The 13,598-nt window shown below is 37.1% G+C and overlaps 1 protein-coding gene across 4 annotated transcripts in view; it reads right to left on the bottom strand.

The window, feature by feature from the left end:
* Positions 1-13,598, bottom strand: part of RELCH (RAB11 binding and LisH domain, coiled-coil and HEAT repeat containing) — a 76,916-nt gene that overhangs the window by 21,821 nt on the left and 41,497 nt on the right. For all 4 annotated transcript variants that reach the window (XM_014255599.2, XM_088059988.1, XM_088059998.1 and 1 more), the window contains 7 exons: positions 12,872-12,984; positions 8,878-8,968; positions 5,207-5,278; positions 4,251-4,391; positions 3,528-3,692; positions 2,580-2,727; positions 172-328 (listed from right to left, as the gene is read on the bottom strand). In XM_014255599.2, coding sequence (XP_014111074.2) covers positions 172-328; positions 2,580-2,727; positions 3,528-3,692; positions 4,251-4,391; positions 5,207-5,278; positions 8,878-8,968; positions 12,872-12,984 — 887 coding nt within the window. The remainder of the gene's footprint in view (positions 1-171; positions 329-2,579; positions 2,728-3,527; positions 3,693-4,250; positions 4,392-5,206; positions 5,279-8,877; positions 8,969-12,871; positions 12,985-13,598) is intronic.

The raw sequence follows: 13,598 nt of genomic DNA, 5'->3' as shown, positions 1-13,598 counted from the left end.
CATGAAAATTAAAATGCCTAAAAACAAATTAACAACTTTCCTCTTTAGTAATTCTCAAATGCAATCATTCTTAGCATTCCTATATCCAGTAATTGTTAAACATGACCATGCTTAAGAACTATTATTGAAAACTATTTAAAATTAGATATCCTAAGACACAAATTAACTCACAGCTGATTGACTACCCATAGCAGAGTCTCCCAGCCTGTGGTGCCCTCATGTTCTAGCTGATGGTCATACAGTTGCAACAACACCGCCAATTGTTCGCGGCTTCCAATGATGATGGCGACGTCCTGAAGAGGTGACACGGGTCGGGGAAACCTAGTGACTGTAACATCAGAGAACAAGCAGCTGTGGCAGCGGCCTCAGGGGAGACAAAGAGTTACATTGTCCCAGCCCAAACCCCTCGTGAAGGGCGGCCCAGGTGCTCTGATTGGGTTTGAGTCCCTGGGGGGTTCTCCCTTGGTGTGTGAACCCTGAACTCCACCCTCAAAGGTGGGGACCCTTGAGAGTTCTGTCCCTCAAACACCCCTGCTGTGCCTCTGTTCAGGGCTCTGTGTTCTGAACCTGACTTTGTTCCCATGCTGAATAAATGGTTTCATGAACAGGAGCCCGTCTCGTTGGTGTTTGATGCTGGTCCCCAGAATCCTGCTGCTTCCCTGGACGAGATCCTGAGGTTGCTGACTGCAACAAGCAGCCATGAATGAAAGAAGATGAAAATACCATGGAGGTGATGTCAGAAACAACAGCTAAGAAACTGTGAAACTCATTAAGTGTCTTCTCTGTAAGGTTATTAATTTGCTTTTTAAAAATCTGTGATTTAAAATAATCTCTGAAGAGATTATGTAACCCTCAGTTAAAAAGAAAAAATACAGGGAGATTATGTTATTATTATTATTACCAGCACAGCTTGACCAAGGTCAAACCCTGCCTGACCAACCTAGTGGCCCTCTATGATGGAGTGACTCCATCTGTCAACAGGTAAGAGCTACCAATGTCACCTATCTGGACTGCTATAATGCCTCTGCCAGTCTCCCAAAACATCCTCTTGGAATTGGAGAAATATGAAGGATCGGCTTTTCAGGGAATGAGGAACTGACTGGATGCTCATATCTGGAGGATAGTGATCAATGCCTTAATGTCCAGATGGAAACCAGTGACAAGCTGTGCCTCTCAGGGGTCCATATGGGGACCAGTAGTGTTCGCTATCCTCACTAAAGACACAGACAAAGGGATCGAGTGCACCCTTGGCAAGTTTGCAGATGACACCAAGCTTGTGATGCACTGACACACTTAAGGGACAGGATGCCATCCAGAGGGACCTGGACAAGCTTGAGAAATGGGCCCATAGGAACCTCATGAGGCTCAACAAGGCCAACTGCAAGGTGCTGTACCTGCATCAGGGCAGTGTCCTGTACCAATATAGGCTGAGAGATATGAAGGAATTGAGAGCAGGATTGGGGGATGCTGGTGAGTGATAAAACTGGACATGATCCACCAATATTTGCTCACAGACCAGAAAACCAACACTATCCTGGGCTGCGTGCAAAACAGCGTGGCCAGCAGAGTGAGGAAGGGGATTCTACCCCTCTGCTTCTTTCTCATGAGACCCCACACCTGAAGTATCTAGCTATGGGGTCCTCAGTACAGGAAAGACTGTTGGAGCAAGTCCCAAGGAGGGCTACAAAAATGTAAACAAAAAAATGGAGCACCTTTCCTATGCAGAAATGCTGTAAGAGCTGTGCTTGTTCAGCCTGGAGAAGACTAGGCTGAAACCTGAAATTTTTGAATTCCTTCTCTAAGTAGTAAACACTCAGTGAAAAGGTGCTTATCTTCAAATCACTCAAGTCAGCTAAATGAGCTTTACCATGGCATGTTTAACATTTTTCAGAGGAGTATCAGACAGTAATGTACCACTTCTTTCCAAATTCTCCTTTGTTACCCTTTCTTTGCATCTGCACACTATTATCAATAAGCATGTGACAGGTGTTACCAATTACATCTTTTCAAAGTATTTACAACAGTAGAGAACACTCCACAGGCTAGGATTGCTGTTCTAAGGACAACTTCACGGTGAGGCCATTCAGTCATGGAATGGTTTGGGTTGGAAGGCACCTTAAACATCACTTAGCTCCAACCCGACTACCATGGGCAGGGACAACTCCCATGAGATCAGGTCACTCAAAGCTCCACCCAACCTGGCCTTGAACACTGCCAGGGATGGGATGGTCTTCTAGGATATCACATAGATAACAACAGACGGTGATGCTGCTCCATTATGCTGTGTTTTTCCCACTCCATTAATTTGTAAGAATTAACTGAAACTGAGGCCAGCCTTCCTGAGCTATTATTGGCTACTAATGGAAATTAGTTCTTTAGAAACCTTTAGGAAGTACAATTAAAAATTGCTTTGCTTTCTAAAAGCTTCTTATAAGAAGCAAAGAAAAACAGACAAAATTTTTTTGTGATAATCAGGTATCTCAAGCATAGCAAGAGGTGAAAAAAGGAAGCATTACTTAAAAATTTGCTAAGGCAGACAAATATGAAAAAAATCCACTTATCAGAAATTAATCATTTACCTTCTATTTGTGGTACTTCTCCCTGAAGTTTAGCCTTGCTTGTAAAAGGTGCATTCTGTAGCACCAGTGCAAACAGTGAAGGAATCAACGACTGCAGGGCAGACAGATACATGTGGAGCTTATGTTCATCCAAGCCATGTTCTCCTTCCTGAAACAAAAAGGACATTAATTTGGAGGTTTTCAGTTTGGATGATCTGTTCCTTAGCAAGTACACATATACACATAGTATATGTGTATATATATATATACATACACACACACACACACACACACATATATATATATATATATATATATATATATACACACATATATAAAACAGTATTCCCTGGCAAGGCATCAACACATCTGTGATGAGCTTCTACCAGACACTAATTATAAAGCAATTTAGCCTAATCATAAGCATATTTTGTCACTGTTAAATCATCTCTACTCAACAGATTCAGGCAATGCAGCCTTTGACATTTAGCAGTTCATGCTGATGAACAGACTGATATTTTGAAAGAACATTTTTCAGCACATTTTGGAAATATGGATCCTTTCCCTCAGAGACCAGGGCATCTTAACTGAATAAACAAGTCACCTGTACTCTGAAAGCAAGCATCTTCTTTCAGTGTGTTAGATAGCTATGAGGCATCCAATTTTTCCAGAACTTTTAAGACATCTATCAAATGAAATGTGCAAACTGAATCATAACTGGAAATTACCCTAACTTAATCATTCAAATCTACTTTTCTTGCTTGTTTAATAAAAACTGCAGTTTACCAAAATCTACACAATTTAAACATGAAGCAAATGCTACTGGGCTATAAAACAAAACAGTATTAAAGAAGAGTATGTTTAGTTGGAGGAGGTTTGATGTTTTTTCTTGTTTTTTTTTTCTTCTTCCAAAGTACAAGTAAAGAACACAATGAAAATTCTCCAATGTAGAAACAGCTGAGTACATACCCTGAGCAATTTTTCAATTTTATTAAGCAGTGTAGGTATAAGATGGAACTGTAAATTTCCCAGCTCTGTTGTCCAGGCAGCGTAAGCAGGTAAAAATACCTGATGAGTTGCACTAACCACACGTTCTGAAGGATCTCCTAAAGCAGAAAGCAGCAGCTCAAAACCCTGGTAAAAGATGGTAAAGAATGCAATTATTTCCCAAAAGTTGATATACACATTTTACCACTCTGCCTTCAAAAACTCAAAAAGAAAAGTTCTTTATTTTTCCTTTTCTGAAACAGTAGTATGAAAAAGTATTGGGCAGCATTAAGCTGAACTACACGTAGGCTTTGTTGTAGCAAACAAATCTGTGTTAGTAAGTGATGATATCAAGCTGGCTAACAGTATCAGGTGGGCAGTGAAGTGGTATGTTCTTAAAGGCAAATTATGAACTATTAGAGCAGCTTCTGTATATGGCTTACACCTGAAATCCTAACGCTATTTGTAGTTTTTCTGTTTTGTCTTGGTGATAAAGTAAAATCAACATTCATACAAATTTTTTTAAAGTATCTGGAAAGAATTAATAAAAATGCAGGAATTTAAACAACCCCCTATTATTATATTATTATGCATATTATTATACATAACATACATATTATGTATATTATTATAGAACCCCCTTCATTAGTCATGAAATATCTATAGGAAGCATTTTATACATACAGAACCCGAACCGAATGATACCTGCTGATATTTATCTGGATCATCAATATAGCCCATAATGATGCCAAGGCTTTTGATCACAGCTTCTCGTACCAGATCTGCCTTATCTTCCATCAGCATTTGTTGCAGCATGGAAAGTACTAATGAACTACGAATTTCTTTCTGTTTATAAATGAGAAACATATTTGTTAAATCAAGTGAAACAAGAAATGTGAGTTTGTATCAACTACAAATCAAACTATTATAAAAAGTTTCCACTTCTATTAGTGCTCACAAACAAAATCCCTTCCTACAACCATAAATCCCTTTATGAATATTACATGTTCAGTTTTCACAACAGAAAGTGAATGAATATAAAATGTCAGTTACTTCATTAGAGAGACTTTTGTCCTACTAAGCACAGAACTAAGGTCCTTTCATTTGCATGGAACCAAAAATAACTAACAGCAGTAAAACTACTATAGGCCTAGACTTAAAACTAATTAATCACTGCATTGCTAAACTGGAGAAACTGCATTTTAATTCGGGTTCCCTCCCCCTGTCCTTTCTCTGAAGCTTCAAATTGTAGTTTATCACTGACATAATTTTGCTGGTTCTTCCAACTGGCAGCACTCTTGATGTAACATTCCACATCATCTGAAGAACGCTACAGTTGGGTGACTCTTCTTTTTTCATAGATTGTTTCCTTAATTGGTCCTAATTACATTTTCTTCACCTCATTTTTACTGAAATGAGTATTCATATTGTTTTTAGAAACATTTTATAACTAGTTTGTTAAGACAAAATACAGGTTAATCTATCTCCTTCTTAAAGTGACTTAGTGAATCTCATGTGTGATATAAAGTAGAAGACAATGTGACTGTCTATGCATAACATACACATGTGGTAATGTTTAAAATGATAAAGGATGCTTACATTATGCATCAGATTTTTACCTTGCTTTCCCTAGCAGGTATTTGGAGTCTATTAATACTTACTGGAAGGTAAGGTGCTAGAGCTCCACAGGATTCTGCTACCAGTAGCCGTCGCTCTGGGTATTTGTGGTTGATCTGGTAAAGAGAAACAGATGGACTATTTGCTTTGCAGTACCCAGCATTCAAAATGTGGTTAAAATGAACTGCAATGAAGGGATGTGTCTGCACCTCTTCAATAATCACTGATTGAGCTCACAGAAATTGCACCTGGGTACTAAGCAGCCTCAAATTCTTGCACAGAGGCATAAAGGTGAGGCAGCTGTCCTATAAGACAGAGCTTATAGTAGGGAAAGAGTCAGAGAAGCACATATGTATATGAGAAGCATGTAAGTATATGCAATAAAAAGGAAATCAGTGTATTGGCTGCTGTACTCTAAAGAATCTGCCTAACTCCTGAACTGGCATGACATGAAATATTTATTCTTATGAAGCCTTTCAGGAGCACTGTTACTCTAAGAGCTACACAAGTGCCCTCTAGTGCTCTGAGCCAAGCAGTGTAGCAGAGCTGCCCAGGTCTTGCTGAGCAGAGTCAAAAGAAGACACCTGTAGAAGCCTAAATGCATTTGCATGCTCTTAAAGTTCTGCTCTCAAGTCCAGCATAAATATGTCACACTACTAAAAATAATTCATATTACCAAGAACCTCTCAATCCTGTGTATTTCCCCTTTCTACTCAAAAGTTGCTTGAAAATTCTGCCTTATGAATTTAGTATTTAATATTGACACTTTGGAATCAAGTTTGCATTCTGGTGGAAACAGATTTAGCAACCCATGTAATGGTTTTACAGTGAAACAATGAAGTGTTCCAATATACTTTGTGAATAAAAAAGTCGATGGTAAAATGCTGAGAGTAAAATGTGAATTTTTTGATGCTGTCAAATAAAATAGGATATGCAGCATTTGGTACAACTGTTTCTTTCTTGCTATGCAGTGTATAGCCTTGGTGAGGCAGCCATTTCACCATGAAAAAAGACCAAAGTACTCACTGTCTTCTTTTTCTCTGTCTTGAAAGACTTGCCGTCAGTAGTCTGAGGTCCCTAAAATCCATGCCAAATTCTGGCACAAGGAGGACTTCTGGCAGAAAACTAGCAGGCCAGGAAACATGAAATTGGACATAGAGTGGTCTGTGGGCCCTGATGGGGATGTACCCATGAGTACCCAGGGATCTAGCTGGTGTCATTCCAAGAACACTCTTAACAATTAACAAAATGTCGTGGCAATGGGAGAGTTCCTGAGGACTGGAAGAAAGCAAATGTCACTGCTACCCTCAGGAAGGGCAAGACAAAGAACCCAGTAAAACATGGGCCAGTCTGCATCACACCAGCTCTTGGGAAGGTGTTGGAGCAATCAGCCTTACAAAGCATTTCCAAACATGTGAAGGACAAGAAGATGGCTGGAAATAGCTATCATGTATTTACATAGAAGAAAATGACACAACCAACCAGACAACTTTCTGAGATGACTGGCTCAGCACATTCAACAGTGATGCCTGACTCTGACTGCTCTGGTATGAAATTACTGAGAACTCTCAAGAATCAAGTATAGAAAAGATGATTTCAAAGAGACTTAAATGAACAAATCATAAGCTTCAGGACTAAACTGGAGTCTCCAGCATAGGAGAATGTTGAGTGTGTCAACATTCTTTTGCTCATTATTTTTGCATTCATTCATCAGTAGAGCACCTGTAATAATTTTTGGAAGCATGGAGATTTCATAGATGAAAAATATTATGGACAAGTAAGACACTGCTTTAAAACCTACTAGGCTGTGAAGGTGGTGAGGCACTGGAACAAGATGCCCAGAGAAGCTGTGGATGCTCCATCCAAGTGTTATGGCATGTGCCGCAATGAGATCCCAGAGAGTGACCTGTGTCTCTGAGCCCAGAGCACACTGCAGAAAATGCTGACGATTTAAGACAAAGGGATGGGTTCTCATTTGGCAATCCAACAACTGGTCTATTGAACACAGTTTCAAATAGGTGCAGAGATGAGAAGCAAAGACTGGGCTAAGGGCACAGGGTTAAATGAGGGGCAAAAAGGGCGGATCTGAGGGTCAAGGTCCAATAGGGACAAGGCAAAGTGGTGCAGTGGAGGGGGTAAGCATTCCAATTTTGGAAGCCAATAACTGGTCACTAGTTTTGAGTGACCTTTTTAGCATTCACAGAGCCTCCAACTGAACTGAGTCAGTTACCAAATTTTACCTGCAAAAGAGCAGGTAGCCTGATAACTCTAAGCTCCACAAGGTATCAGTGAAAAGCACTAATTTCCTGAGGGCCCAATCCTTTGCATCTGTAAATAGATTTTGGTTGGAGACCAAAAGCATGAATCCTTTTCATGATTTACACATCTACTGCAAAAAGTAGAAAATTATGTCTATACTAGAGTTCCTTCTACAAACTCAAACTTGTGATGATAAGATTCAGCTGGTATTTTGTGATGATAAGATTCAGCTGAAGAAAATGATGACCTGGTTCCAGTACTGCAAATGAAGTTTGGCAAACTGCATTAAGTGCACTATGACATAGGACTTGGCAGTCTGATATGCTGTACTTGTACAGTTGGACTCATTTCTCTTTTGCATCAGCAATTAGCAAGAAGTGGATGAGAAAAATGTGCTCTTGCTGAGGTGAGATAGTTTTTTTCAAGCACAGTTTAAATTTCATGAGGACTAAGAAAAAAAAATGTTGCTTGCAAAATTAGGCAAAAATACAGAATTCTTTGTATGGCTCCTTTCAAACTACTACCGTCATGAGACCTTCACTTAATCAACAGATACATCAGCCATTCACAACAAGCACAAACGCTGCATATAATTCATACTTCTACTGTCAGAAAGCACTAAGGCTATTAAAGCTTAGACTTTATTGTGAAACACAGATTGCTGTGTTATGAAGGAACAGTAGAAAACTACCAGACCAGAAAGACTCTGCCATCAAAGCAGGCATTCCCACTCTGTCATGGCTTAGTTATTCATTGTCTTTTCAGGCAATGATGAACTCCCTTTCCTTCACTGTGGGAGGAAAATACAACACATTTTCACCTGAACTCAAGTTCTGCTTCTATGCCTCACGTGAAACAGTAAAAATATTTCATTTTGGTTGGCCAGTTATTTTTATTAGTTTGGAGTAACTGTAAAAAGGTGACTGCGATTCTAAAAATGGTATGTAAACTTCAGTCTCATCTCACACATGCCCATCTATGACAGACTTACGAGTACTTTGGTCTTTGATTTTCTGTTTAAGAATTTAAACTAGCTGAAGTGTGGACACTGCTCCACAGACTTAATACAATAAAATCAGCAAATAAAAACTTTGAATAAAAATGGATTTCCAGCAGGCTGGAAGGTACAGTGAAAATTATAAAGGTACCTACCTAGCAATATGTTACACAACACTAATGATGAACATGTGCTTATCTACACTTCAGTATAAAAAGCTTATTCAGGTACAAGCAGGTAACTAAAATCTCCAGATAGTGTTTAATAAGCTTTCTGCTTCTGAGGTGTTTTTAATACTCAGAATAAATAATATATTTTAGATTAAAAAAATATGATGAGAACAGAGAACAACCCAATATATTTTTGAAAACCAAACTCAAAACTTCCCCCTTGAAAAAATAAAACTCAAATTTATGAACTTTTAACTAATTCTGGAGTGTAAAGCAAACAATGAGTTACCTGCTCCCAACACTGCGGTAAAAGTTCAGCTTCTACACGTGTTGGTCCAACATGTCGGGCAAATGCCACACACCCAGTTAGTATCATCTGTCTGAAAATATAAATTTAAAGCTTTAAACTGTTTATAAAGTTTTATAATATGTAACATATATTCTTTAAGTTAGGAAAAGCACATGCTGGCAGGCAATAGGTAGTTGTTTGCAGTCAAGATTTCATACCATCCACATTGACTTAAAGACTAAATATTAAATTGAAAGCCATGAATATCCCTGCTCATTGCGTGGTGGGGATTTGCTTACATGACCTTCAAACCGAAACTATTCTATGATTTTACCTTGTTTTATATTCAAAATGCCTTTTCCAAAATCTTGCAGATCCTCAACTCCATGAACCAGTCTGAGAATGTCTGACTTGGGTATTTGTGATTTTCTGAAGTCTGATATTGGGAGTCTTTAACTAAATCTCTCATTTCATTCTTAGTACTGAATACTATCATGCAGTAAAAGGATCTAAATTACCTAATACTATCATACCATCAGTATTTTACTGAAGTGAATTGGTTTTATTTAGAAGCATTTGTGAAATTTAATGAACTTTCTTCAGAGCAAGCAGCTTATTTCTTTTATGACAGTTTTGCAACATTCTAACATGCAAGTTATTGTCATCTCTCACAAAATACTGGACTTCACTCTTGTGAGAAATCTTCTAAAGGCCACTAAAAAATGAAAGCAAGTAATCAACCAGTAGTATCTATGATCACCTGTTATCTGTATTCATATTCTTATATTTTTACCTTTCATTAAATTTGCAAGAAATTACCATTTTTTCCATCAATTTCATAGGCACAGAGGTATATTTAAAATTTCAGTAAGATTGTACTAAACTGTCATTTGTGAGATTTCATTTAGTGAGTGTCTATCTTGCTAAGATGTTTTTACTTCTATTTTTCCTGTTGATAGGATTGGAATAATACCAACTTTGCATGAAATTCAGCAATTCTATTTACCTTTAGTGCCTACATGAACTCTCAAATACCCAGTTTCAAATGATAATGTGTGGACATGAGACTCAATTTTATTGCCTTCTCAGTAAGATTAGGACACTATTCAGAGTTTATTATTATTACTCTGTGAAATGTAAGTCAGAACTAATTTGTTACCATTTTTGTGTCATGTCTAGACTCCTAAACATTTTCTGTATCAATAGCATTCCCTTAATGCTGAAAGGCAGAGATCTTTTAACCCCTTAGAGAACATACTCCATCAAAAAAAGACTCATTCACTTAAAGAATTTTTGGTAGGATGTTTCTCCTAAAGAAGTTTTTTTTTAAATCCCAGTATTCTTCAGGCCAACAATCAGAGCAAGCTCTTTTGTTTTGTGTTGTGTGGTTTTGGGTTTTTACCTGTCTACCACATTCAGAGAACTAGGCCTTTTTCAAGGTAAAAAATAGGAAGAAAACAAAAATGATTAGGTAGTACTCAAGAAATCACAACTGATAGCAATATGGAGACAAAAGCTTGTAGTAATTCTAAGTTCTACAGCAAACAGGCACTTGAGATACTGTCTTTAGTTCTATACACTGCACCTAATCACAGATCTGGGCAACAGAATATACATGTTCAAGATATTAGAAAATAGCAGAACACAGTAATCACTTGAAATTTTCTGCTTTAGAAATGGGATAAAACTAAGTATTTTTTCTTAAATAAAGTATTTTTTTAAAAGGTTCATGAAATCCCAAAATTAAGTAAGATTTCCTTTTGCCCCGCCTAAAAAAAAATGAGAATTTGAAGATATTTTAAAATAAGGTTTTAAATATTTTACTGCAACCATTTAAACAGCATATGATAACTGCTAGCATTTTGGGGAAAGGGAAGTTGTTAGGATCTCAGTAAGAGGCGATTGAAGCAATGTTTTAATCTTGTCATATTAGAGTCAAACATTAATCTCCTAGCCTCCAAAACTAACATAAATTGTACAAAAAAGTAGTTTATGTGAAAACATTTTTGTTCCTTTGCAGAAGAGAATTTGATAGGCATTTTTAAAAGTTGAATGGGACATTAATGACCAAAGCCATGAGGATAAAAGAGGCCTTGTAAAATATAAAGTTAGTGTACAAGACTGCAGAAATATGCCAAGCACCAAAAAGCATCTCCCAAGGGCACGAGTTATAATCCAGACTTTCTGCATAATTGTTAACATACCTCAGATATTTGACACTCTAAAACAAAATACATCTTTTAATGGGTTCATTCTTAGAAATGCAATGTCATATTTTAGCCTCTTGCATTTAGCAAATTAAAAATGTAAACTAATCAGCTGCTACATCAAGGTATAATTTACTAGGCCTGTACAGTACAGCAGAAGGTAAACAAATAACAGGAGATAATTAACATTATCATTCTGGTGACTAAACCTGAATGTCTTTGCTCAACTTCATATTGCACAAGACTGCTAAAATATTATTAAAAGGTACTTAGATAAAAACAAAGCATGCATAATATACTTCCATGCAAATCTATAAATATAACCCCCCTCAAATTATGAATAAGTATTTTCTATTTAATCACTATTCAGTATCTCTTTTATTTGATGGAATCTTCGGTTTTCCATCAGGTTGTGGCACTTTTAAAGCAATTATTATTTCTATGTGTGCTAATGTATATTATGAATATGCATGCTTTGTCCTAGAGTTTATGGCAGAATATTTTTCACAGATTTCTCATGAAAAAAAGTTATTTTTATATATAAATCTCTAATTCAGTACAAAAACTGAACAAACTCAGGGAAAAAAAGCTTTTTTTCCCTTTCTTAACTGTTGGAAAAGACACACTTAATGCACCTATAGGGGGATATGAAAAATCTACTTGATAGGCCACCAATCCTGTTGCAAATTAATCACAAGAGACTTCAAGCAACATGTAATTTCCTTCCCCTTCAACCACAAATTGTTTTAGCTTCTCAAGCCACAGGAGACATTCAAAACATTTCAGAAGCAGATTTCTAATGACTCTGAAGTAGAGCCAGGACTGCGTCTTTTTGTAATATCAATCTGCATGGTGCCACTATGTTACAAGTTGCTTTTGTTTATTGAAGCTCTTTTTTTTTGTCTCAAAAGCCACGGCTTTCAATTATATCTAATCTCTAAATTTTACCATGGGAACGGTTTAAAAAGATGCCTGAACACTTCAGCTTTGGAGAGCCTCCAAAGGAAATGCTTTCCACCTATTTCATAAAGCCTATTTTGTCTGAAGACAGCCTAGAGCAACAATAGATACAGATGATTTCCAAAACATCTCTAACGAAAATAATGGAAGAGCTACAGATCAAACATGAAAAGTTGTTCCACAGTTAAGAGAAGGGAACATACCAGCTTGGGTACTGTCTTTCAACCTTAAGGATACTCTCGTCAAGATCAGTACAAAGTCAGATTTCCTGAGTACTAGGGAAGAACTAAATTTATAGAACAAAAGATGTAATTTGTTTCAGAAGCTCAACCAAAATGAAACAAATACTTGTGAGACCTAGATCACTGCTACATTCTTCTGAATTTTTTATTGCTACCATAGTAATGAGCCATACGTAGAAAGCACTATTTTCCCCAAAGAAATGTGGTAGTTACCAGAACAAACATGTCGATCACTAAGACACATTTAAAAAAAACTGTTTTGATTTCCATATCAAGCAGTGCTACGAATTATGATGTTAAAGATCATTTTAACAAAACAGTTTAAGTTCATCTTTAAACAAAAAAAAAGGAGCTGAAATGTTACACTGCAGCTTACAAGCACATTCTTACATTTCAGTAATTAAGAAGCACAGGTCATGGAAATGCAAAGTCGTGAACTTGGCATAAATTTGTCAACACTGTATAGGCAAATACTAGCTTAAACTTCTTTAATACCACCCAATAATAAGCAATTTCTTTTTGTTCTGCTGCTTGGAGAGAGAAAAAAGTTCCTGCTTGTCCCATACCACACAAGCACAAACACACCTTTGCTCATCGTCTGGTCGTTTGATCAAATTGAACAGTATGTGCAGAAGCTGATCTCTCTCTTTGGGTTCAGGATGGAGGCAGGCTGTACACAGTATGAGTGGGATCAACTCCTAAAATATTGTGCATAGGGGAAAAACAAACAAAGTAAAATTGCTTTGGGCACACGTTCATTAACAACAAAAGAAACTAAGAAGATAAATCTAACATCACATAACATCAAAAAAGTTAGAGAAGATACTTTGGAGTCATGATGTCTTATTAAGTGACCTGAAGAAAGTGAAGGTCTACAAAAGTTGGAATTTTCCTGCTAGGAAAAATCAGGGGAGAACCAGCACATAGAAGGAAAAGCTCTACAAGGATTACAGTTAACATATGCAGGTCACCTGTAACCAGAACTAGAGGTTTCAATTTTTTACGCTACCTATTGAACTGAAGCTCCACAGACATCTGTGGAATAAAGCTGCTATGAAAAAATGTCACGGAGTTAAAGATTAAAATTTCCAGTTAAGCATTCACACAGTTTTGTGCACAAGTTTGAAAAAATAAACACTCAGAAACATACATCGGTAAAGGTGACTGCAGACACATTTTGTATTGACTGACAATTATCTGATTTTTGTAAAAGTTACATGATTTTTATTTATTTTTTCCCATACAAAAGCACTCTCTGAAACATTTTTTAAGAATTTTCTTTTTGGAGCAATTAAAATCCCTTAAAGGAACA

This window comes from Pseudopodoces humilis, chromosome 1, assembly GCF_049639895.1.
Source record: "Pseudopodoces humilis isolate 2021_Gansu_Grassland_sample_001 chromosome 1, ASM4963989v1, whole genome shotgun sequence".
In the NCBI taxonomy this organism is placed as follows: Eukaryota; Metazoa; Chordata; class Aves; order Passeriformes; family Paridae; genus Pseudopodoces; species Pseudopodoces humilis.
The sequence above is the reverse complement of the archived record's forward strand: the minus strand, read 5'-3'. Positions and strand labels throughout refer to the sequence as shown.